Here is a 27,796-nt window from a genome sequence, read left to right as displayed (position 1 = left end):
TGACCTTCTGTATGTTCATAGCAGCACAATATACAATAGCTAAGATTTGGAAACAGCCCAAGTGCCCATCAGCAGATGAGTGGATAAAAAAGCTGCAGTACATTTACACAATGCAATACAATGCAGCAGTGTTTAAAAAGAAGGAACTCTTACCATTTGCATCAGCATGGATGGACCTGGAGAGCATTATGCTAAGCGAAATAAGCCAGTCAGAGAAAGATAAATAACACATGATCTCACTCATATGTGGAAACTACTGAATAAGATTCAGAGACATTGAAGCATAGAACAAACTGATGAATTTCAGAGGGAAGGTAGGGGTGGGTGGGGAGAGATTAACTGGGGAATTTATATGCATATATGCATAGCCCATAGACACAGACAATAGTGTGGTGAAGGCCTGGGAGGGGTGGGTATGGGGTAAAGGGGGGTCAATGGGAAAATAAACACCAACAAAGGGGACTGCAAAGAGACCAGAGCCACAGAAGATCCCTAATTCCCAGTGGTCAACTCCCCCTCCCAAAAGAACCCAAAAAATCCCACTAAAAAATTAACTGACATTATCTATCATAATTTAATGCAATACCTGGTTTATTGGGAATTTTGCATTTTAAAGCTTAGCAGATTTGTTGCATAGCACAAACCTTGCTAATCAGGTGCTACCTTTTGCATAGGAAGATAGTGCAACTGACACCAGTGGAGTGGAGGCTATGTTCAGGCTTGAGCTTTGGAACCTTGTTTTTAGAATACAGATAGATTTGATAAAAGAGCTCCCCTCTCTCATAATGGCCCAAATGTGAGTCAAGGATTTAGAAGACAAGGAGCCAAAATCTAGTCAAAGTCTAAAAATAGTTGCTTTTCTTAACTTCAGGGCTATTCAAGGGCATTCATATGTTACACTGTTTTGTCTATAATTAGAGCATCAATACAGACCACTGATCCATTCTCAGCAAACACTGAACTAATTTAATCGTCTATAAAGACAGCAAACTTCCTGTCTTGCTGGATTTGCTCACTGTTCCTTCTGAAGTTTCTCAAGTGACCTAAAGTGAACAAGCTCAGTGAGTACCAGGTAGCAAATACAATGGTACCAAAACGCCCAAAGACCATCAAGGCCCCAATTTGTTCCAAAGCTCATGTTCTTTTTTTACTTCCTTTCATCTTCCTCCTCCAAAATCTACATCAGTACCTGAAAACAATATACCAACAACCTTCCAAGCACAAAAGAGACTAAAAGTAGCCCAGCCAGTGTGACATAGTGGTTGAAAGTCATCCAATGCATCAAGAGGTCACCAGTTTGAGGACAAATGTCTGGGTTGTGCTCAATTTCCGGTGGGGGGCATACAGGAGGCAGCCAATTGATGTTTCTCTCTCATTGATGTTTCTCTCTCTCTCACTCTCCTTTACTGTCTTTCTAAAATCAATAAAAACATTTCTAAAAGAGACAAAAAGTGTGGGGGAGCACAGGAGACTTGGTTGAAAAGTCTGTAAGGAGGAATCTCCAAAAGGTCGGGGGCCTTAGATGGACTTTGCTGAAGGCGGCAGATCTTGCCATGACTTTTCCAAACAAGCTGAGCCCCTGGGTGTTTACCAGAATCTTTAGGTGCCCTTGCCTAAAGGACACTGTAGACACAAGATTACTTACCCTACTGATGGTAGCTAAAAGATACACTTTATCTCAAATTGCTGTTATAACAAAAGCCTGAAGAGGCAGGCGATTGAGGCTGTCCGGTTGCTTTAGCCAGGCAATCCCTTAGCTCTCTCTTTCACAGCAAATTTGTGTCAGAGTAAACATTCATCCATCACTCAGGGTCTGCTGGTCAGCCCCCGCAAAAAAGTAGAAACGATACCATATAAATTATTTTTAAAAAGCAAAAACATCTTGTCATATTGACATTCAGAAAATTCTAGGACCAAAAACAGTATTAATGACACTACAAATGTATTATAGAAGATAGTTCTTAAATGATCTTTGTGTGATTTACTTCAAAGGGTGATCAGCAATTAGAAAGAGAAAAAAAACCTGATATAAATTAAAGCATATTTTTACTTGAATTTTACTACAACCTTTGTAGTTAACCTACCTCAAGTTTAAGTAAGTCAGCATCTGCAGATTAACGATGGCCTCAGGAATGACTCTGATACAATTATGATACAGATTAAGAATTTCCAGTGATACAAAGTGGCACAATTCCATTGGAACTTCAACCAGTCTGTTCTTAGATAAATCTACAAGAAAAAGAAAGAATATTTTGTCAATACATCTTCAACATAATCTAATACAATTTTATCAACTACCATACTTTTTCCTTAACATGTTTTTAAATAATCATTATAACCTAACTTAGATCGACATTATCATTTTTTGCACCACTATTTGTATGATGTGTGATCTCCATTTATTAGCATATTAGCCCAAGATATACAATAAAACAAAAATATTTAGACAAAATGTCAGCAGAATAATTGGATGTGTCCCGAGCTTTGTCCTTGAGCAGATAGAATGAGCAACTAAATCGAGTAACATCCATCCTGAATTGGCAAAGTAGACACAGCTGATGAGACCATTTGCAGCCAGGAAGGGCAGAGGGTGCCTGGAGAACAGTAAAATCAGGGATCTGGGCTGGAGAGAACTGTGAGACCTTCAAGCCCAGAGGGTCAGAGGGAAACCGCATGGCACCAAGGCCCCGTCCCTTGGGACAAGCATAGCGTCTGACTGTGGAAAGTAGGTCCACAGGGCTGCTGGCGGCAGGGGATTCTAGGTCTTGGTCCACAGCCATGTGAGACTGAGCCCAGAGGGGGCGGCCTGGACGGCTGCCTAGGCCGTGCCGTGCCAGCGGGAGAGGGGCTCACAGAGGCGCAGATCTTTCCCCTCTGTGATCTTTGTTTTTGTTCACTGAACCTAGTTCATAGAACCTTTCAAATACAGACACTCACCCGTGGCTGAGGTACAGGTAGAGGTGCAGACTTGTGGAGTCTGGGGAGAGGCTGGGGAGAGGGGAGGGTTGGGGACAGGTGGCCACGAGTCCGGCGATGAGTCATACCTGATGTGCAGGACCTAAGCAGCCAATTTGTCCTGAAGAGATAGTCCCTCCCTGCAGTCTGCAGGCAACCAAGACTACACCCAAACTACACCTTGAGTGGCACAAAGGATACAAAAAAAAAAAATCTAAATAGTCCCTGAGAGTCCACAGGGGCTGGCCTAAAGAGAGGCCTTCAGTCCCAGCAACAGGAAACTGAGAAGCAGCAGACAGTACAGAAGAGTGGGATCTTAATGGGTGGAAAGAAATGACAATTCACGTTTTTATTTTTATTTCATTTTATTTTATTAGTAGAGGCCCGGTGCACAAAATTTGAGCACTCGGTGGGGGGGGTGGGGGGTGGGAGGGGCCGTCCCTCAGCCCAGCCTGTGCCCATTTGCAGTCCAGGACCCTTTGGGGGATATCCACCTGTTGACTTAGGCCCACTTCCCGGGGGATCAGGCCTAAGCTTGCAGTCAGGAATCCTTCTGGCAGCCAGGGAGCCCTCGGGGGATGTCTGACTAAAGGCTTAGGCCCCCAAGGGTCAGGCCTAAACTGTTAGTTGGACATTCTTAGTGCTGCCACGGAGGTGGGAGAAGCTCCTGCCACCATCCCTGCACTGGCCAGCCATGAGCCAGCTTCTGGCTGAGTGGCACTACTCCTCGGTCTGACCTAAACCCTAGAGATTAGTACTTCATTTTACAAATTTTTCTCAGTTTATAGGCAGCAGCAAACTCAGACCACACAGTCGGGTGTGCAAGAAATGTTGCTTTCTTTATTGTTTAGTAACCAAACCAAACTTCAACTTCAGCCCCCATTCTGCCAAGTGAAAACAGAAAAACAAAATATTATTTAACTTAGGTTCCCCACCCCCTTCTCTGGAGTTGTACTTCCATGTCAGACAGTTTATATCTCAGGCAGAGGTGCCAAAGAACTGAGCAGGGTCAAGAACATCTGGACCTCAGTCTTCTGTCTGGGCTGGCCCCCACCCAGCTGCCCTTGACCCTCACCTCAGAGCTCAAGTCCATGCTGATCCCTGGTATATTCTCATCTAGGCCTTGAGGCCTCTTGAGTCCAATTTGCTCTCTCCCTCCCTCCCTGCCACCTTCTCTCTCCACACAAAGAGCTATTGGGCTTTCTGGGGTGAGGTCCTCTGACACCTCCTCAGCCCCATTGCATGGACACCATCTTGGTGCCTTGGTCACGGCCACAAAGCTGTGTGGCTGCTCTCAGACCCTCCGTCTCCTGCTGCCTTAGGGAGTGACTCAGTGGGAGGGGAGGGTCACAGTCCTTTTTACATGGCCGCCAACAAACACTCAGTGTTCCTTCCCTCTAGTTCTCCTTCTCCTCCTCACCCAGTCCAGGCACGTCTATGTGCAGGGCAGGGGAGGGTGGGAGGCAGGAGTGTCTGACCCAGCACACAGGCTTTCGGATCCACTGCTCCCCCAGGAGGTCTTCCACGCTCTGGACCTCGACACCCAGAACCTGCCCCCTCTCAGCTGCAGGTCTTTGCCCACAGTGGTCAAGTCTGTTTAGAGCAGTGGTTCTCAACCTTGACTGCACATTAGAATCACCTGGGAATCTTTTCAAAATCCTGATTTCTGGGCCTCATCCTCTGGAATTCTGTTTCTTTGTTACTAATGTTGTGGCCCCACCCTGTAACAAAGAAACAGAATTTCCAGAGGATGAGGCCCAGAAATCAGGATTTTAGAAAGATTCCCAGGTGATTCTAATGTGCAGCCAAGGTTGAGAACCACTGGTTTAGAGGCTTGAAGTCAAGAAGTGCCTCTTTGTTCTCTGCTTTCTGGAGGCGGTCAGCGTGGAACATTCCTGCCTGGACTGGGGAGGGGTCTCTGGGTATTAAGAATACCAGATGGGAAAGGCAGCACCCCCTCACCTCTAACCCCAGGACGTTTCTTTAGAAGCAGAAGCCTCATCCTGTGCAGGGGCCCGTGCTGGCTGCCTCAGTTTCTCAGAGACAACGAATTTGATGAACGTCTTTTCCCCACTGCAGTAGCTTCTTCATTTGTTAGTTCTCGCATTTTTCATTAGCTGCTAAATCTCCCCTGTGGCTGCAAACCTGTTGTGCCTGACTCAGCCAGTAGGGAGCTATGGGAGCTGTGCAGGGACAGGGGAAGGGGGAGGGGGGCCTGGCCTGCAGAGAGGGTCAGTGGTGCCTGCCCGGCTGTCTCAGAGGATGTGGCTTAGGTTAAGGTCCTGTCCTTTGGCGCCTTTGGAGGGGAGGCCGTGTCCTCCGCTCCCCACTTTGACTCAGGGGTGGAAGTTCTCCTTGCTCTCTGGCCTCATAACTCAGTGGATCATAGTGGGATGTGGCAGGCAGGCGGCTTCTGCAGCTGCACACAGGCACGGGCTGGTGGCTTCTGCAGCCGCACACGGGCGCAGGCCTGCAACCCGCGACCGGATCAGGTCACAGGCGGTGGCAGGCGGCTTTTGTGCCTGTACACAGGAGTGAGCAGGTGGCTTCTGTGGCTGCACATGCTGTGGACAGGCAGCTTCAGAGACTGCACACGGGCTCGGGCTGTCAGCTTCTGCTGCCGCACACGGGTGTGGGCAGGCGGCTTCTGGGGGGTCGGGGTTGCCACCTGGCCTGCTCCCGGGCCCTCCCGCCCTCTGATCACCATGGCGATCTTGAGGCCGCAGGCCAGCCGCCTGTCCTGGGAGTCCAGGGTTGCCGCCTGGCCTGTGCCTGCCCTCCCGCCCTCCGATCTGAGGCGCAGACCCTCCCACCCTCCAATCACCATGGTGATCGCTGGGTGCAGGCCAGCCGGCAACCCCGCCCCGGGGGGACTGGGGTTGCGCCTGACCTGGGCCAAGCCCTCCTGCCCTCCCATTGCCATGGCAATCGCTCCACGCAGGCCAGCCAGCAACCCCAACGATGGCGATCACCAGCTGAAGGCGGCCTTTGCCCACCCCCCAGCTCTTGCCTGCCACCTGGGTTGCCGATCACCATTCTTCAGTCCTTCCCCTTTCGCCTCCCAGCATTGTGGCTACGTATGCAAATTAACCGCCATCTTTGTTGGTTACCGCCATCTTGTCTGGCAGTTAATTTGCATATCGCCCTGATTAGCCAATGGGAAGGGTAGCGGTCGTATGGCTAATTACCATGTTTCTCTTTTATTAGATAGGATTATTTTGTTATATCTATTTCTTCTTTTTTCTTTATTTTCCTTTTTCTTTTTGTATTATTTGTTGATCATTTTATTTTTTTATTTTATCTTATTTTTTAATTAAATTTTAAAATTTCATTATTATTATTACTTTCCTCTCTTTCCTTTTTTTCTTTTCCACTCACCCTTTATCTACTTCTATGGTGAACTGAGGTCCTCCCCATATTCATCCAATTCCTTAACCTTATTTTCCGTATATAAGATTCCGCCCCCACACTCTTTACTGGGTATTTGGTGTTTGCATGTTTTTGTTCTCTGGAGTTATATATATATATATATCTATATATAGATATATATAGATATATATATATAGATATATATATTAGAGGCCCAGTGCACAAAAACCCCTCAGGGGATGACCACCTGCTGGTTTAGGCCCGCTCTCCAGAGGATTGGGCCTAAGCTGGCAGTCAAACATCCCTCTGGCAGCCCGGGAGCCCTCGGGGGATGTCCACTTGCCAGCAGGGAGCAGGCCTAAGCTGCAGTCAGACATCCTTAGTGCTGCTGAGGAAGCGGGAGAGGCTCCCACCACCACCGCTGTACTGGCAGCCATCAGCCTGGCTTGTGGCTGAGCAGAGCTCCCCCTGTAGGAGTGCACAGACCACCAGGGGGCAGCTTCTGCATTAAGCGTCTGCACCCTGGTGGTCAGTGTGTGTCATAATGACCAGTCATTCCCAGTCGTTCTGCTGTTAGGGTCAATTTGCATATTACCCCTTTATTATATAAATGTTTTTTTCCTTTCTCATCCTTTTTCTTGTTTTTCTTTCCTCCCATATCATTTTTTCTCATTTTGATATCATTTGTGCTCTCTTTTCTCTCCCCTAATTCTTTTTCTCTGGTGGTCACTTAATATGGAGTTATTGGTGTTGTGAGTACATTTGTGTTTTGTTCCCTTTGTGTTGTGTCTTGTCAAGGTGAATTTTATCCTGTTTGGCCAATGTGGTAGAGAGCAAGCCACATAACCAGACACCTGGAGAGGAGACTCCATCCACAAATGGGTCAAGAACACTCCAGATCTAACTACAGAGGCAGGAAGAAGGTAGCAGTGAGGGAGGGAGTGTGAGGGAGGGAGGGAGGAAAAGAGGAGTATGTGGATGTGTGTGTGTGTGTGTGTGTGTGTCACAGATAGATCCCGCAGGACCTTTGGGAGCAGTGTGACCGAGCTCACCTAACCAGGCAGTATCTGCTACTGTTGCAAACAGTCATGGAGTGGCCAGCTCTTCCTCAGAGGCCTTATCTTTTTGAAGGGGAGAGCTGCTGTGACTGGGAGCCCAAGCTCACCTCCACCCAGGGTGCCCTAGATTACACCCAGGACTCTACAGTGACCCTGGTCAGGGACCTACTGCTACAGCTGTGGTCCCATGGTAACTGAGACTCCAGCCACCCAGGGTCACTGGCTCCTGTGAATTCTGAAACATGCTCCCATCTGACCAGCCCAACGCTTTAGCCCAGGCCACTGCAATCATGTAAGCAGCAGCCACATGAATAACCCTCCCCCGTCCAAGGAGCAGCAGCCACATGAGCAGCCTGCCCCTGTCTGAAAAGCAGCACCCACGCGAGCAGCACGCCCTTGTCCAAGGAGCAACAGCCACATGCAGCCGGCCCCCATCTGAGGAGCAGCACCCTCGTGAGCAGCCTGTCCTCATCTGAGAAGCAGCAGCTGCATGAGAAGCCTGCCCCCGCCAGTCAGCAGAGCCGTCACTGCTGTGAGCAGCGCCTCCCAGAGGAACCACTGCCATCTGGGAAGCTACCACCGCAACAACCTGTGGGGCAGCCGCTGCCCAAGGAGCAGCCTCTGTATGACTCAACACATAAATCCTTCAATGAGAGCAAAATTGGGGAGACAAAGAAACCCCCAAAAGAAAGAAAAGGAGAAATCTCCAGAAAAGCAGAAAAGTGAAAAGGAGGCATGCAATATGTCAGAAAAAGAATTCAGAATAAGGGTCATAAAGTTCATAAACTGGATAGATGAAAAAATCAACAACTATGTAAGAATCAAGAAGAAATAAAGAGTGATGGACCTGCAATAAAAAACACCTTGGAAAGTTTTCACAGTAGACTAGGAGAAGCAGAGGATTGAATTAGCGAATTAGAAGACAGGGAAGCAAAACACACCCAAACTGAACTGCAATTGGAGAAAAAAATTAAAAGACAGGAGGAGAACCTGTCTTTGGGACAAGATGAAACAAAGCAACATATGAATAATAGGGGTGCCAGAATGACAGGAAGAGGAACAAGGGTTAGAAAACCTATTTGAAGAAATTATGTCATAAAACTTCCCTAATGTGGGGAAGAAAAAAGTCACACAAGCACAGAGAGTCCCAAACAAGATGAACTCAAAAAGACCCACACGAAGACACATTGTAATTATGATGGCTAATATTCAGGACAAAGAGAGAATCTTAAAGGCTGAAAGAGAGAGACGGAAAGTTACATACAATGGATCTCCTATTAGATTATCAAATGATTTCTCAACAGAAACACATCAGGCCAGAAAAGAATGGAAGGAAATTTACAAAGTGATGCAAAGCAAGGGACTGAATCTAAAAATACTCTATCCAGCAGGACTATCATTCAAAATTGAAGGGGAAATAAGGAGCTTCACAGACAAAAAAAAAGGCTAAAGGAGTTTATCACTACCAAGGCAGCAATGCAAGAAATGCTAAAGGGACTGGTATAAAAAGAAGAAATAAAAAGTAAAGAAGGAACAGTCACAAAAAATAAAAATGGCTACAAACAAGTACCTATCAATAATAACTTTAAACATAAATGGACTAAATCAAAAGACATCAAGTGGCTAAATGGATAAAAAAAACATGACCCATATATATGCTGTCTGTAAGAGATCCACCTCAGAACAAGGGACTCCCACGGACTGAAAGTGAAGGGATGGATAAACATCTTTCAGGCAAATGGAAATGAATAAAAAAAAGCTGGGATAGCTGCCCTAGCTGGTTTAGCTCAATGGATAGAGCACCAGCCTGCGGACTGAAGGGTCCCAGGTTCGATTCCAGCCAAGGGAACATGCCTGGGTTGCGGACTTGATCCCCAGTAGGGGGGTGCAGGAGGAAGTCAATCAATGATTCTCTCTCATCATTGATGTTTCTATCTCTCACCCTCTCCCTTCCTCTCTAAAATCAATAAAATATATATTTTTTAAAAAGCTGGGATAGCAATACTTATATCTGACAAAATAGACCTCAAAGTGAAGGCCATAAGAAGAGATAAGGAAGGTCACTTCATAATACTAAAGTGATTGATATAAGAGGATATAGCCCTGATAAATATATATGCACCTAATGCAGGAGCACCCAAATACATTTAAAAAGTCCTGGAACATATCAAGGGAGAGATCAACAGCAATATGATCATAGTAGGGGACTTTAATACGCTACTGACATCACTGGATAAATCCTCTAGACAAAAAATCAGCAAAGAAACAGCAATCCTAAATGACTCACTAGATCAGATGGACTTAATTGACATCTTCAGAACATTTCACCCCAAAGCCACAGAATATGCATTCTTCTCAAGTGCACATGGGACATTTTCAAAGATAGAGCACATATTGGGTCACAAGCAAAGTCTCCCCAAATTCAAGGAGATTGAAATCATATTAAGCATCTTCTCAGACCATAATGGCATAATATTAGAAATAAAATATAATAAAAACAATAAAAAATTCAAGCACTTGGAATCCGAATAGCATGTTATTAAACAATGATTGGGTTACCAAAGAGATCAAAGAAGAAATTAAAAACATCCTGGAAACGAATGACAATGAAAACACAACAATCCAAAATCTATGGGACACAGTGAAAGCAGTCCTAAGAGGAAAGTATATAGCTCTACAGGCTTACCTCAAAAAAAAAAAAATGGTAATAAACCATTTAACTCTACAACTTAAAGAATTAGAAAGAGAGCAACAAGAAAATCCCAGAGTGAGCAGAAGGAAGAAGATATTAAAGATCAGAGCAGAAATAAATGACATAGAGACCAAAAAACTCAAAACAAAACAAAACAAAAAAACACAATACAAAAGATCAATGAAACCAAGAGCTGGTGCTTGGAAAGGATAAACAAGATTGATGAACCTCTAGCCAGGCTCACCAAGAAGCAAAGAGAGAGGACCCAAATAAAATCATAAATGAAAGAGGCGAAATAACAATAGACCCCACAGAAATACAAAGTATTGTTAAAAAATACTATGAACAACTGTACTCCAACAAACTAGACAACCTGGAGGAAATGGACATATTCTTAGAAAAATACAACCTTACAAAAGTCAATCAGGAAGAATCTAAAAATCTCAATAGGCCGATATCTATGGAGGAAATTGAAGCAGTCATCAAAAAGCTCCCAGCAAACAAAAGCCTGGGGGCTGATGGCTTCAAAGGTGAGTTTTACCAAACATTCAAGGAAGAACTAAAACCTATCCTACTCATACTATTCCAAAAAATTCAAGACTAAGGAACACTTCCAAACTCATTAGGGTAAAGCCAGCATTACCCTAATACTGAAACAAGATAAAGACAACACAATGAAAGAAAATTACAGGCAAATATCCCTCATGAACATAGATGCCAAAATCCTCAACAAAATTCTAGCAAACCAGATCCAGCAGTACATCAGAAAGATTATACACAATGACCAAGTAGGATTTATCCCAAGGATGCAAGGATGGTACAATATCCACAAATCAATAAACGTGATAATTCACATAAACAAACTGAGAGCTAAAAATCACATAATCATATCAATTGATGCAGAAAAAGCATTAGACAAAATCCAACACCCTTTCTTGATAAAAACTCTCAGCAAAATGGGAATAGAGGGATCATACCTCAACATAATAAAAGCCTTATATGACAAACCTACAGCCAACATCATACTCAATGGGCAAAAACTAACACCATTTCACCTAACAACAAGGACAACACAGGGATGTCCACTTTCACCACTCCTGTTTGACATAGTTCTGGAAGTGCTAGCCATAGCGATCAGAAAGAAGAAGGAATAAAAGACATCCAAATTGGAAAAGAAGACTTAAAACTGACATCATTCGCAGATGACATGATACTGTAGATAGAAAACACTAAAGACTCTATCAAAAAACTATTAGACTTAATAAATGAATTTGGCAATGTAGAAGGATACCAAATTAATGCCAAGAAATCTATGGCATTTTTAAACACCAATAGTGAATTTACAGAAAGACAAACTAAAAAAAAATCCCATTTACCATCGCACCAAAATAATTAAGATACCTAGGAATAAAATTACCTAAGGAAGTAAAAGACCTGTACTCAGGAAATTACAGTACTTTGAAAAAAGAGATAGAGGAAGTCATAAACAGATGGAAGAACATACCGTGTCCATGGATTGGTAGAATCAACATCATTAAAATGTCCATATTACCCAAAGCAATCTATAGATTCAATGCACTCCCCATTAAAATACCAACGGCATATTTCATAGACCTAGAATGAACTCCCCCAAAATTCATCTGGAATAAAAAAAGACTCTGAATAGCTGCAGCAATCCTGAGAAAGAACAACAAAGTAGGAGGGATCTCAATACCAGATTTCAAGCTGTATTGCAAAACCACTGTTCTCAAAACTGCCTGGTACTGACACAAGAATAGACATATAGATCAATGGAATAGAATAGAGAACCCAGAAATCGATCCAAACCACTAAGCTCAATTAATATTTGACAAAGGAGGCAAGAACACATAATGGAATCAAGACAGTCTCTTCAATAAATGGTGTTGGGAAAATTGGACAGATACTTGCAAAAAAATGACACTAGACCACCAAGTTACACCATACACAAAAATAAACTCAAAATGGATAAAGGACTTAAACATAAGATGGGAAAACATAAAAATACTAGAGGAATCCACAGGCAGCAAAATCTCAGACATATGACGAAGCAATATCTCCACCAATACAGCTCCCAGGGCAATGGAAACTGAAGAGAAAATAAACAAATGGGACGACATTAAAATAAAAATCTTCTGTACAGCAAAAGGAACCATCAACAAAACAAGAAGAAAGCTCACTGCATGGGAGAACTGATTTGCCAATGTTATCTCTGATAAGGATTTAATCTACAACATTTACAGAGAACTCATACAACTTAACAAAAGGAAAATAAACAACCCAATCAAAAAATGGGCAACGGACCTAAATAGATACTTTTGAAAGAGGACATAAGGAAGTCCAAGAGACATATGAAAACATGCTCAAAGTCACTAATCATCCGAGAGATGCAAATCAAAACTACAATGTGGTACCATCTCACACCTGTCAGACTGGCTATCATCAACAAATCAACAAACGACAAGTGCTGGCGAGGCTGTGGAGAAAAAGGAACCCTCATGCACTGTTGGTGGGAATGCAGACTGGTGCAGCCACTGTGGGGAACAGTATGCAGTTTCCTCAAAAAACTAAAAATGGAACTCCCATTTGACCCAGTGATCCCACTTCTAGGAATATATCCCAAGAAACCATAAACACCAATCAGAAAGGATATATGCACCCATATGTTCATAGCAGCACAATTTACCATAGCTAAGATTTGGAAACAGCCTAAGTGCCCATCAGCAGATGAGTGGATTAAAAAACTGTGGTACATCTACACAATGGAATATTACAGTGCAGTAAAAAAAGAAAGAATTCTTACCATTTGCAACAGCATGGATGGAACTGGAAAGCATTATGCTAAGCAAAATAAGCCAGTCAGAGAAAGAAAAATATCACATGATCTCACTCATTTATGGAATATAATGAACAACATAAACTGATGAACAAAAACAGATCCAGAGACAGAGAAGCATTGATCAGATCATCAAACCTCAGAGGGAAGGTAGAGGAGGGTGGGGGTATGGGAGAGAGATCAACCAAAGGACTTGTATGCATGCATATAAGCCCAACCAACAGACATAGACACCAGCGCGTAAGGGCATGCGTGGGGTGGTGTGGAGGCAATGGGTGGAATAAGACACATATGTAATACCTTAATCAATGAAGAAAAAAATTAAAAACAAAACAAAAATTCTACTGAAACAGTTTTAGCTCTCTATATTAATTTGTAAATTCAAGCCAGAAAGAAGGGTAACTGAATCAATATTTACTTTTCACTCTATCTGAAAATTATTTCAACATTATTCTCCCCCAGACAAGAATGTAAACTGTATCCTTTAATATATCTGAATACATATAACTACCACATTTAATTTCTTTAATTCAATTTTGCATTTATAACATGTGTTTTCTCTCAGAATATGACTTTTATATCTTCCCCAAGCAAACTTATAGTAGATGCTAAACAAATATTTATTTTTTTAAAATATATTTTTATTGATTTGAGAGAGGAAGAGAGAGATAGAGAGAGAAAGAGAGAGAGAAACATCAATGATGAGAGAGAATCAGTGATTGGCTGCCTCCTGCAAGCCCCCTACTGAGGATCGAGCCTGCAACCTGGGCATGTTTCCTTGATCAGAACTGAACGCGGGACCCTTCAGTCCACAGGCCGATGCTCTATCCACTGAGCCAAATCAGGTAGGGTAACAAATATTTCATTCACTGGGATTTCTGAGTGCCTACAATGCATAAGAAGGAGAAAAATCTGTTGTACCCATTAAGGACCGGCACTGTGTCTGCCACATGACCTGCAGTAAAACTGGGTTCTCTTGGCCAAATGTTCTCTTGGTCTACCAAGCAATGTAAACACACATAAGGTATATAGTGTCACCATCTCAACAATGAAAATATAGAATAGTCCTTAATGTCTAAATCTGGGAATGGTAGATTGTTAAATATCATAAAACACTGAATATGAAAAGAGCCATCACTCTCAAAAACAATAACTCAACAGTAACAGATAACCTCATACTTTATTATGAGGAATTCAATCAGTGTAACTTGAAGATGTTTAGCAAATAACATATAATGCATACTTAAGGAACCACACTCCACACACACACACACACACACACACGCACACACACACACACACAGAAATCTTAAATAGGTCAATATTATAATGAAACAAAATTAAAAGAGCTACCTTCATGGCTGTCCTTCCAATGAACAAATACATAAGTAAATAAAAACAGGCCTAGATGACTTTGGGGGGAATTCTAAGAAATTCTAAATGGACAATTTTAATAATATTTAAACTATTCCAAACCATATAAAAAAAAGAAAAGCTCCAAAATTCTTATTTAAACAGTAAGATATAATATTGATACCATTACCTAATAAAGAAAGTACACAAAGGGAAATTAAATGAATATCCTTTCTAAGTATTGTCATAAGTCCTAAATTTAAAAATTAGCAAACAGCCCTGGAAGTGTGGGTCAAATGGTTGGAGCATTGCCCCATACATTTAAAGATGGAGGGTTCAATTCCGTTCAGGGCACATATCCAGGGTGCAGGTTCAATCCCCAGTCAGGACACGGATGAGAAGCAACTGATCGATTAAATTCTTTCCTCCCTCTAAAAGCTATTTTAAAAAGTAGCACACAGAATTGGTCACTACATAAAAAGATTAGCACACTATGACTAAGTGTGATATATTCTAGCAATATCAGTATTTTTGTATTATTTAAACAATTCATCATATAAACAGAGTAAAAGTGAAATGGTACATGATCATCTCTATAGGTACTAAAAGTTATGTGGTAAAATTGTCATTCTTTTTATAAAATAACTTTATCGTTTTACATTTCATAAACTTGACCCGTTTAAAGTGTACAATTCAGTGATCTCTAGTAATTTTACCAAGTAGTGCATTCAGCACCATAAATCAGTTTTAGAACAGTTATATTCATTCTTAGCGCAATTGCTTAATAAAAGGAGAACAGTTGAACATTTCCTTACATAATTTACAGCATGAGAGAGACTATGCTTTTATTCATTGCTAAATCATGTACAACTATACATTTACCATTAAAGTTAAGACAAGACATCGCCATTATTACTACTGTTACTATTTACTGTTATTCAGGAGGTACTAGCCAATGACATGGGATAAGAAAAGGAAGGAAAAAACAAAATTGAAAAGTAAAAGACAGAATTATCATTATTTACAGAAAATATGATTGTTTTCCAGGAAAATATAAAAATATTAATAGAAAAACTATTACAAATGTAAAAAGGTACAGGATAGGCAATTAATATACTGAAATGATAGTCTTCACACACAAACTAGCAAAATGATACAACAGAAGAGACCCAATTTATTATAGCAAAAGAGTAAAAGACCTATAAAATCTTAGGACATATGCAAAGCGTATATGAAGAAAACCAAAAATGTTCAAACAGTTGAAAAGATATTTCATGATTTTAAAAAAGAAGACATTAAAAAGGTATCAAGCCTCTCTAAGCTATACCTATATAATTTAATACACTTCCAATTTTAAAAATACTTATAGGATACATTTTTAAAACTTTTTGGGCTCTAAAGTCCTAAAGTCCACATTGCATGGTAAAACAACAATGCAAATATAACATCTCTCAAAAAAGAAGAGCTCTGAGGGGAACCAGCTCTCCTAGATGGTAAAATCATATCATAAAGCAGTATGGTGGACAGGTAGGAAGGTCAGTGGAACAATTTACAAAGATGGGAAATAAGCGAAAGACACATACACATGGAAATAAAGTATGCAATAAAGGTGGCATTTCAAATCAACAGGAAAAAGATGTAAAGTAAGTGAACAGTTTGAGAAAACTGAATGCCATCTGAAACAAACAAAGGATGACCGCATATTTCACCCCTTTTAGCTCAATAAATTCTAAATAAATCAAATGATTATTTGTAAAAAGTGAAGCCATAACAGCACTAGTATAACACATGGGAAGTTTGTGTTTATGATCCACCATGAATGGCATAAAGCAAAACTGATATGTTTGACACAGTGAAAACAAAATTTATGGCACTTTAAAACAAAAACTCCACCAAAAACACAAATGACAATCAAGGAACTTGGGGGTCAGAGGGGCGGGGGGTGGGGGGGAGTAGAAAGCCCTACAAGTCATAAACCCAAAAGGTTAATTTCCATACATATAAAAAGTTTTTACAGTCAATAATAATAAGACTGAAAACCAAGGAAATAATAATAAAAGAAAGAAAAGGGATATGAACAGATGGCTCACAGAAAAGGTTCTTTAAGAATATGAAAAAAAAATTATAATCTCACTCAAACTAGAACTACATGGGAAAATATTTTTCATCTACTATACTGGTAAATATCCAAAAATTTGCCTGGCTGGTATGTCTCAGTGGTTGAGTGTTGACCTATGAGCCAGTTGGGTAAATAATGTTACAATCGACTGAGCCCTTCCATCGTACCAGACACTATATCTGCAGCTTTGCCTCTAGCACCTCATATAAATCACCAACTTGTGACTTGCCCAAAGTCATCAATAAGTCATTACAGTTGCAACTAACTTAAGAGTTAGATATAGGCCTGAGTGAGTTCCCCAGACAAGGCAACTCTTTCTCCATGAATAATGGCCAGCAAGACCATGATATATCCCTGCAGCTAGATTGCTAGAAAGGTACAGCAATGAAATCTTCACTGACTTTTTATTTGTCCAAAACACAATAAAAGTGAAGTCAATACATTCTGTGCATAATCCAGAGGGTAAGAATGTTATAAACATTACTAGAGGCCTGTTGCACGAAGAGATTCGTGCAATAGGCCTTCCCTTCCCTTGGCTGCTGGCACCAGTCTTCCTCTGGCACCCGGGACCCAGGCCTTTGCTCTGGCTGGGCTCCGGCCAGAGACCCCTCCACAGCGGTCAGGCTTCACGGCTCCACTGATCCCGGGGGCGTGGGGCCTCGCGGCTCTGCTGATCCCGGGGCGTAAGGCCTCGCTGTTCGGCTGGCTTTGGGGTCGTTTGGCTTCTCTCCACTGCTTGGAGCCTACCTATGCAAATTAACTGCCATCTTTGTTGGCAGTTAATTTGCATATCGCCCTGGTTAGCCAATGGGAAGCATAGCAAAGGTACAGTGAATTACTCTTTTTGTCTTTTATTAGATAGGATGTTTGGGGGGGGGGGGGAGTTCTGAAAGCAATGGCGACTGATGGGCTAAATGCTGGAAGTGGCTATAGGAAGCATGGTAAGTAGAAACTTCAGCTTAAATTTCTAGTTATACTAAATATAAGCACTGTGTTTCACTGAAGAGATTAAATAGGTTTTTTAAGGGACTTACTCTTCCCTTCTCATCTCTGAGTATCATTTAATTCTCAATAAACTTTATTATTGGAAGAGAGAAAAGGAGTCCAATAGTAAGTGCTGGTAAGAGCTTCTGAAGAGATAAGATTAGTCCTGCCTGATGAGCACTTTTACCTTTCTATACTTTGCTTATTCCAATACTGAAACCATCTTGTACAGATGGCCAAGGGAAGTCCATCTGGATTAAGATGTTTTGACACTGATAAATTAGAGTGGATAATCCAATTACAGACAGTAAAAAAAAATTTTGTTCAAAAATGTTTTCTGTTAGTTGAAAGCAGAGAAATAAAATAAGATCTGGTCCTTCTCTTTCTAAAAAAAATAAAATTAAGAAGATGAAGGAGAAATCTAGGACCTAGTTGTAATTAAAGACAACTGTAAGAGAACAGTCAGTTCACAATGCTCACACAGATGCATGTCCCTCACTTGGCCTTGGAAAGGGCAAATCCATGGCAGAAGGCGGACAGAGCTCAAACAGGAGCTCTTATATATAGAGGTATTAACAAACTGGAATATGAACTATTTTCCTAAATAGAACATTTGCCTAGCATTTCTTGTTGTACACTGGAATTACTTGAAAGATTTTGACAAATCCTGAGACCTGCAGCCCATGGCCAGAAATTTTAGGGTGTGACTTGGGCATCAGGATTCCTTGGATATCCAGTTGATTCCCTGGATTTTAGGGGAAATGTGGATGAGTAGAAAATCCAACTTCTTAGCTTTTCCTATAAAAACACACCAACAGGTGGCGCTCTCCTAGGAGCAGGTGGTGGAGTCCAGGAAGAGTCCAATTGGGACACCAGGCTAGTACCTCACCAGGCATCCCAATTTGATAAAGAAAATCTGTGCCAACCAGAGTTAACCTTTGCACGATTAGATTCTTCTTCTAAACTCCTCCTCAACTACTTTTTGTTGCAATCTGAGCAACAAATATCTGATCTGGAATGGAGTTTTACATATTATGAATTGGCTATGATCAGGGAAATTTAGGCTTTTTCCTTCTTGAATACTCAGCGTAACCTAGTGAGGCAGATGTTGTTATAACTCCCAGATACCTGTGGGCACTAAGGCCCACAGAAGTTAGGTAACTTGCCTGAGGACACAGCTACTATAATTGAAGAGCCAGCTCAAAAAATGGCCCTAACCTGTTTGACCAGGTGCTGACCTGTTTTCTAGACAGCAGACCAGGACTTCAGGTCAAGAAGCTGAAGCATGCACAAAAGAGAGAACTTTGGCCTCCAGCTGCATCTGAAACCAAAGAGGACACACACACACACACACACACACACACACACACACACACACAGAACCGGGACATAACCGAAACTTGAACTCAGGTGCTGGAGGCTAAGACCAACAAGCAGTTAGCATAATTATGCGAGAAGTCTGCTGGAAGGCTAATGGACTTTGATATTCAGCAAGGGCTGAAAATCAGCATATTATTGTTGGCTGAATGGCTGAAGGCAATCCCCTAACCTGATAATCCTTTTATTATTTACCAAACTTTACCATTGATATGCCTATTTGCATTCTTAAAGGGCAAATGTGTATTCAAGTAAATTAAAAGCTGATGGGTCCGGAGTTTCGGAGAGCTTCTCCATAGAGGGAAGTTATCTGCCTGGCTCCCATGCTTTCTAAATTTATATTTCTTGTCTAGTGTGTTCATTTGTGCACAGCCCCTTTTCCAGATCCTGAATCCTTGCTGCAAAAGGTTGTGGCACACAGGAACCTTTTCAGAAGCCAAGGGTACACTGATCCCATGTTGATGACTCCCCTTTACCATAAATGTACAAGTTCCAAAACCCTCCAATTAAAACTTGTCCCCACCCTGTCTGGTGTGGGTCAGTGGGATGAGTGTCATCCCATGCACTGGAAAGGTCACTGGTTTGATTCCCAGTAAGGGCACATGCCCTATTTGTGGGCTCCATCCCCAGTAGGGGGTGTGTAGGAGGCAACTAATCGATGATTCTCTTTCATTGATGTTTCTCGCTCTCTTCCCCTCTCCCTTTCTCTCTCTCTCAAACCAGTAAAAACATTATATATATATATATATATATATATATATATATATATATATATATGTGTGTGTGTGTGTGTGTGTGTGTGTGTGTATCTATACTAGTAAAAGGGTAATATGTTAATTAGACCGGACATCTTCCGGATGTCCTTCTGGACAAAGCCACAGTGGCAGGGGCTGAGGCAGAGGCGATTAGGGGCGATCAGGCCAGCAGGGGAGGGCAGTTAGGGGGCAATCAGGCTGGCAGGGGAGGGCAGTTAGGGGGTGATCAGGCTGCCAAGGGAGCAGTTAGGGGGAAATCAGGCCGGCAGGCAGAGGCAGTTAGGGACGATCAGGCCGGCAGGCAGAGGTGGTTAGGGGCAATCAGGTAGGCAGGCAGGTGAGCAGTTAGGAGCCAGCAGTCCCAGATTGCAAGAGGGATCCCGGATTGGAGAGGCTGCAGGCTGGGCTGAGGGACCCCCCCCCCCCCCCACACACACACACACACACTCCTGTGCACCAATTTCATGCACCGGGCCTCTAGTGTGTGTGTGTGTGTGTGTGTGTGTGTGTGTGTGTATTGAATACACACACACACACACACACACACATATATATATACATATGTGTGTGTGTTTGTGTGTGTGTGTATGTGTGTATATGTATATATATATAAAACTTAAAAAGAAACTTGTCCCACCAGCATTTGCTCATCCCTGATCCCCCTGGCCCAGCAGTTCTCAACCTGTGGGTCGCGACCCCTTTGGCGGTCGAACGACCCTTTCACAGGGGTCACCTAAGACCATTCTGCATATCAGATATTTACATTACGATCCATAACAGTAGCAACATTACAGTTATGAAGTAGCAACGAAAACAATTTTATGGTTGGGTCACAACATGAGGAACTGTATTTAAAGGGCCAGAAGGTTGAGAACCACTGCCCTGGCCCCTTAAAAATTGTGGCCTCATCCAGAGAATAAGATGCATTTGAGGCACCATTAGGTCTCCCATCTTCTCGGTTGGCGCTTTCTCCATCAGGAAACCTTTCCTTAATCCAAACGCTGATGTTTGGAGTTTTGGCCTTCTGAAGCATAAGGCACCCATGGACTTTGGTTCTGTAATGCTACTTAGTGGCAGAAGCAAGAGCTTAAACCAGTAGATAAGACACCAAAGCCCTGCTCGACTATGGATTCATAGCATTGTAATACAAGAAAGCTCAGTTGTTGCTGTGGGTATCTCTTGTAAAAAAATAATTAGGGATACATTTCAGATGCCTGCTCAGGAGACATTACATGACTCCAGAGCTCTGTACTAAAGTAAGTGGTCTTTGACCAGGTCCCTAATATTTTCTCCAGGATAAGGGCATGTGTCATTGGTGCCTTGTTTCTTCCACCCACCCCAACTTGGACACTGTCCTTCCTGCTGCAAACCTGGGGAGTGAGGCACGCCACAGCTCTGCAAACACAGCCAGGCAGCAAACCAGAACCTGAACCACGTACTCCCATGTCGCTTCTTTCATGTGAAGCGTTCACATGAAAGCTGTGCAGCCAAAAATAAAACAATGAGTTTCACCATGGCCAAGCTCAGCGAATCCCTAAAATAAAGTAGCCAAATGAATAAAAATAAGCAGAATAAAGTAGAAAAAGAGTCAATGGAATCTCATATGTAGTCAGCACCATTAGGGGTACGATGTTGTTTTGTATAAAGAAGGAAAGTGGTGCCTCCGGAGGAACTGGATGACGCCCGACTCTCCAGCAACAACATCCTGCGTTCCACCACAGCAAGGAGCAGAAGTGCTGATGGAGCAGGACAGCTGCGAAACTCATCTGCAATGTGTCCTCTTCTAGTCAGAAAAAAAGGCCTAATTTTGGAAATCAGGATCACACCCAGTTCCAGAAAGACCAAATGATATATATCTTTTTTAAGCTGAACTATAAACATGTTATCATGTAAGTTTAATTTTAGAATATTAGCACTAATCACACGGTCTCAATAAATGGGTAAAATGGGTGTCCCCTACATCCAAATCTCAACCCCTGGCCCACCAACAAGAACATGAACCTGCTGCTTTCCTAGTACTAAGGAGACATATTTTATGTCTAGCCATCTCACCCCTCCTGGGACCACTGTTCAAGGATAGTCTTCTCAGGTGGAAGGATAGTCTGGGTCCACTTGCCCTTTCTGAACAACCCATATCCCTCTTCACCTAGGTAGGTGTCCCTCAAGAAAAATCTCAGTTATGTCTTTCTATCACTGCTGAACTTCCTCCACAATGTGTGTGGCATCTGACTGCCCCCTCACTTCAACTCCTGTCTGGCAGACACCACACACAGCCCCATGACCCAGTGCCTGGGAGCACTCTGGGACAACAGCACATTTAAGAAAGCACTAGAGAAGGGAATGCTGCTCCAGGCAGTGAAGCAGAGCCCAGAAGCTGACTCAACCTTGACTACAGAGACAAAGCCACCCATACTTCAGGGTTAAACAGGCAGAAATAAGCAGATTCCTAAAAGTTTTGATTCAGTCAAATCTCAGGTTACATCTCTAAGAGATTAACACAAAAAAATCATGTCAAACAGTAGAGATTTGTTAAATAATTCTTCATGAACCATGAGGTCTTCCCTGACCATCTACTTAAAATTTCAGCATATCAGATCCTGGCCAGGTGGCTCAGTTTGTTGGAGCATCATCCAATACATCATAAGGTTGTGAATTTGATACCCGACTCGTTAGGGCACATACCTAGGTTATGGGTTGAATAGCAGTTGGAGTGGGCATGGAAAGCAACTAAACCATCTTTCTTTCTTTCTTTCTTTCTTTCTTTCTTTCTTTCTTTCTTTCTTTCTTTCTTTCTTTCTTTCTTCTTTCTTTCTTTCTTTCTTTCTTTCTTTCTTTCTTTCTTTCTTCTCTCTCTCTCTCTCTCTCTCTCTCTCTCTCTCTCTCTCTCTCTACGCCCCTTTCTTCTCTTTCTAAAAAAACACACAAAAAAAACCAACAATAAAAATATATCCTCAGGTGAGCATAAAAAAAAGTTTTTCAGCATATCAGTCTTAACCTCCTTATTCTGTTCAACATTTTCTTTTAACCTCTAACAACATACAATTTATTTATATATTATGATTATTAAATTTTCTACTTTCTCAATGAATACTGGGATCTGGTATACAGTATGGTTTACTGGTATACAGCAAGAGCTTAATAAATACTTGTAGAATGAATATACTAGAAAAATAGGTTCTTAGGTCAGACAGTTTGAGTTCAAATCCTGGTCCCACCACTTAGCTGTGTGCACTCAGAAATAATTACTTAAATTTCTCTATGCCTCGGATTCTTCACCTGTAATAGGAGACTACTAATAGTGCTGGCCCCACTGAGTTGTTGAAAGAATTAAATGAGATGATACAGATGAAGTCCTTGGAGCAGTCTCTATCACTGTGTTAGTTAATGCAGAGTTCTGAGGGTTTGTACCAAGAAATCAGGCCTGAGCCCTGGCTGGGTAGCTCAGTTGGTTAGAGTGTTGACTCCATACACCAAGGCTGCAGGTTCAATTCTAGGTTAGGGTACATACAAGAATCAACAAATGAATGCATAAATAAGTGGAACAACAAATCAATGTTTCTCTTTCTCTTTCTCTCCCTTCCTCCCGTTCTTCCTTTCTCCTACCCTTCCTCTCTCCCTCTAAAATCAATAAACAGAAAAGAAATCAGGCCTGGGCTGGAAAGGAGCTTCAAATATAACTGACAAGCACATGAAGCACATCATATATGCAAATACCTCATGATAACAACAAATCTTAGATGAAATAATTAGAAATAAATAATTCTGTATTATGAATGAAAAAAAATAAGTTGGTTTGAAGGTTGCCCTTTCCAAGGCTAAAGGAGGAAATAAGAAATTAGTTTTGGTAAATGCCAAAAAGCCTATAATGAAAGATTAGACTCTTAGCCAGGTTATTTTACTAGTAGGTGATACCTCTTAAGAACACAAAGTACTAAACAGGTAATTACATATAGGTAGCTTTTACTGAACAGATCCATTTATTGAAATGTTGATAGCAAAAATTGATTTCTTTATCAGACCTCTCCTCTCCAAAGAGTTGCAAAAATATTAAGAAATATAATTTTACAGATTATCTATATATATAAAAGCCTAAGTGACCGGCCGACTGGCCAGTAGCTATGATGTGCACTAACCACCAGGGGACAGACGCTCAATGCAGGAGCAGAAACCACAGGCATGGAAATACGGAACAGACTGATGAATCTCAGAGGGAAGGAGGGAGTGGGGAGGGTGGGAAGAGATTAACCAAAGATCTTATATGCATACTAGAGGCTGTGCACCAATGTGGTCCCTCGGCTTGGCCTGTGGGGATTGGGCTGAAACTGGCTCTCCAGCATCCCCCGAGGGATCCTGGATTGCGAGAGGATGCAAGCCAGGCTGAGGGACCCGACCAGTGCACGAATCCGTGCACCGGGTCTCTAATGTATTATAAAACTGCACATCTGAAAACTGTATAATTTTATTAACTAATTTCACCCCAATAAACTCAATTTTTTAAAAAAGAAAAATAACATTTGAAGATAAGCATAGATGTGAGAGAGAAAAATCCCCGCCCCAAAGTATAATCATTTTAGTTACCTCTAAAAGGCTCAGAGGCTTTTTACTTTTAAACATAATTCTAAGAAGTGTTATTGTCTGTTCCAGCTCCATAGCATTTTAGAAAACAAAAATAAATAAGGAAAAGGGAGGTAGTCATAAGAAAGTACCCTTTCTAACAAAAAAAATATTTACATATATTTTAAATTTTACGTATTTTAAATTAAGAAGTTTTTCATGTGTTAATCCCAAGAAAAAAGACATCTACCAAGAAGGGCTCCTGATGGCTAACTGGATTCAAATTTACAAACAGAGCCTAGCAGTCATTCCTAAACAGGGGCCTCTCAAGCAAGCCCTACTTTAGGGAGAAGTCTGCACTGAACTGCCTACCTGCACTGTTCCCGCCATCTGAGCCCAGACCTTATGAAGGAGTTCTTGGAATGGTATTTCAACCAATAGGATTGAGACCTTCCCTGTCCAATCAGAGCTGCAAAGCTTTATTCTCCCCCCCAACCACCACCCTATCAGCATCTTCACCAACCAATCACAATAGCTCCACTCTGACCAATCAGGACAGTGCTTTTTGGAACAAACTGAGGATTTGGAGACCTCATTTGCATAGACAGACCAAGCAGGGATCTGGTGTGGAGAATTCTCTCTATATAAATCAGCCTTCCTCGAGCTCAGAGAGCAAACTTTCCCTTTCTATCAAAAACTGAAAATTGTATTTCCTGGATGGAACTAAAACATCTTAGATATGTCTCTGGACCAGAGCAAAGCAGAGCTGTCTTGCTGGAGAGGGGTCTAGGCCCAGGGCCACCTGACAGCTGTTCTGTATTACAATTACTGTAAGCTGTCTGTACTGACTAAAGTTTTCTTTTTCACCACACCCCAAATTGGGGACTCCTTTTGGCATTGAATTGGCACCAGCAACCATCTGTTGACGAAGATGATACAGTACTTTTATAGTTTACATAGCATTTGTCCATATATATATTATTGAGTTCATCTCTTAATTGATTTTCATCTTTTAATTAAAAAGCTTTTTAGAGGCAAATCAAAATTATCATTATTTTACAAAGTAAATAATCTCAGACATGAGACCATGTATGATCTTTAATTATCAAAAATAACATTACTAATCCTCCAAGAGACTTTCTAAATGTCATGGGAATGTATTAGTGCATTATAAAAGAGTTCCAAGATAAAGAAATGAATCTTTCCTTTTGTTAACTGTGAAGTTAGTCACAGTTCCACTAGCCAAATAATTCATCATTCAAATTTTCCAAATACTTGTGTTAAACATAAAATAGAGTGAGGAAATAGCCCTCATTTTGAAGTAGAAATCATGTAGCATTCAAAATTTATACCATATGGTGTTAAGTACATCAGTAGTTGATTAATTTCAAATGAGGCAAAATTTCTAAATCTACCCACAAGTTTTGTACCACCACACACATTATCAAAAAACCTTAAAGATATTACCGGTGATATATATTTTTTAAATATATTTTTATTGATTTCAGAGAGGTAGGGAGAGGGAAAGAGGATAGAAACATCAATAATGAGAGAGTCATTGATTGGCTGCCTCCTGCACAAGCCCCTCTGGGGATCAAGCCCACAACCTGGGCCTGTGCCCTGACTGGGAATTTAACAGGTGACCTTTTGATTCATGGGTCAATGTTCAACCACTGAGCCACACCAGCTGAGCTTCAGTGATATTTTTAAGTAGACATGATTTACGAAATGTAAAGTTACTGTAATATTTAAATTTAATATTCACAAGAAAACAAATTTTATGAGTTTGCTTGAAAATGCATAGTACTTGTACATAATGGAAATACTACTTTTACCACTAATGACATTTATGTGTATAAAAAAGTCGGAGCAGCTTAATTATTATTTTGTTTGTATGTTCTTCTTTGGAAATGTATATATTGTTTTGGGGAATAAATCCAGCTTTGCCATCTTTTAGATAAAATAAAAACTTGAATTTTGAAATTAAGCCTGTAATTTTAAGAGAGTGAAATAGATAACTAATTATGCTTTTCTGCTTAGGAAAGCTTCTTTTCTATAAAGTCATTCAACAAATACTTATTAGGCACCCACTATGAGCTATGAATAGTTCTAAGCAGTGGACAAACAGCAGCAAACACTGGCAAAATCCCTGCCCTCCAGAACTTCCTCTCGTGAGGTGATGTAAACAAAACTAATAGGTAAAATACACAGTATGTTAGATAGGAGTACATGCTAGAGAGAAAAGTAAAGAAGAAACAGGAGATTAGAATTATGGAGGAGAGAACTATGATTTTAAACAGGGTGAACAAAGAGAATTCACAAGTAAGTGACCATTGGAGTGAAGAACTGGAGGAAGTAAGAGAGGAAGTCATGGAAACATCTGGGGGACGAGTGCCTCCCCCCGAGTAAACAGCAAATGGAAAAGCCCTAAGCGGGAGCAGGGTGATATCCAGCAGGGACGCCAGGGAAGCTTGCCTGACTCCAGCTGAGGGTGAGAAAACAAGAAACTAAGACCAACAAGGCTATGGGACAGCAGGTCAAGTACAACTTTCAGCTATTGTAAAGACTTGGCATTTACTGCCACTGGATGGTGTTGAGCAGGGTGTGGCTGACCTCTTAAGAGATTCCTAGATTTTGTATTGACAATATCTTGTGAGGGGCAGCAACACCAGTGAGGAGGCTACTGCCATAATCCAGGCAAGATAAAATCATGGGCAGACCTGAGAGGTAGAATGGAAGTGATGCAAAGTGGTCAGATTCAGGTTTTATCTTTTGAAAGTAGAGTTAACCAAATTTGCCGATTGGATATGAGTTTGAGAGAAAAAGAACAGTCAAATATGACTTCAATTGTTGGCTTCAGGAAGTAAAAGAGTGGAGTTGTCATCTGGAGAAGCCTGCAAGCCAATATTGTGGGGAAGATAGAGAGTTCGTTTTGGAAATGTTAATATTGAGATGCCTATTCGTTATATAGGTGAAGGTAAGTGCACAAGTTTGGAGCTCCCTAAATGAGACCAGGCTGGAGATACAAATGGTGGGAGTTATCCTATATAATAAAAGGCTAATATGCAAATAGACTGAATGGTGGAACAACCAAACAACCAGTCGCTATGACATGTGCTGACCACCAGGAGGTATGTGTGGAACATGGCAGGTGTGGTAGGATGGTGGAGCAGGTGAGTGGGGGCACCAGACCAAGGCAGGGCACCAGTTGCTGTTATTAGGGTGAGCCTCTGGTGGTTACTGAAAATTCTTTGCTCCCATGCACACTACAGTCCTGCCTGGCGCTCGCACCCGCAGCTGGTGCCAGAGCTGCCAGCGCCTAGAGCCAGTCCTAATTGCTTGGCACATTCAGCGGGTAAGAGTGGCAGCTGCTGGCCCCGATCACCCCTGAGGGCTTCTCCAGCTCCTGAGGGGCAATCGGGGCCGGCAGCTACTGCTCACACCTGCTGCTGGTGCTGGCCCCAATCACTCTGTGCTGTCAGCAGGTGCAAGCAGGGCCGGCGCCGTCAGTGTGTGGGAGTGGGCGGTGGCAGGAGCTGGGCTGCTGGAAGACAGGGGACCAGGGGCTGTGGTGCGAGGGGCCAGGAGGGGGTGTGGAGGATATGCCTAGACCCGTCCCCATGGCCACCAGAGCCTAGCCACCTACAGTTGCTTTCAAGGTGCATGAATTTGTGCACTGGGCCCCTAGTTAGAGTATAAATGGCACTAAAGACATAAGTATATACC

General features: G+C 42.0%; 1 protein-coding gene across 7 annotated transcripts in view; it reads right to left on the bottom strand.

The window, feature by feature from the left end:
* LRCH1 (leucine rich repeats and calponin homology domain containing 1) overlaps positions 1 to 27,796 on the bottom strand; it is a 259,657-nt gene that overhangs the window by 131,923 nt on the left and 99,938 nt on the right. For 6 of the 7 annotated variants that reach the window (XR_004966388.1, XM_036301739.1, XM_036301742.1 and 3 more), the window contains exon 2: positions 2,085 to 2,229. Coding sequence is in view for 6 of the 7 variants with exons in the window: in XM_036301739.1 (XP_036157632.1) it covers positions 2,085 to 2,229 (145 nt within the window). In the remaining variant the exon portion in view is untranslated. Of the gene's footprint in view, positions 1 to 2,084; positions 2,230 to 22,198; positions 22,374 to 27,796 lie in introns of those variants that run through there. The other variant, XM_036301744.1, reaches the window with a different exon arrangement.

This window comes from Myotis myotis, unplaced genomic scaffold (genome assembly GCF_014108235.1).
Source record: "Myotis myotis isolate mMyoMyo1 unplaced genomic scaffold, mMyoMyo1.p scaffold_m19_p_3, whole genome shotgun sequence".
Lineage (NCBI taxonomy): Eukaryota > Metazoa > Chordata > Mammalia > Chiroptera > Vespertilionidae > Myotis > Myotis myotis.
Note: the sequence above shows the minus strand (reverse complement) of the source record. Positions and strands in the feature narration are given on the sequence as shown.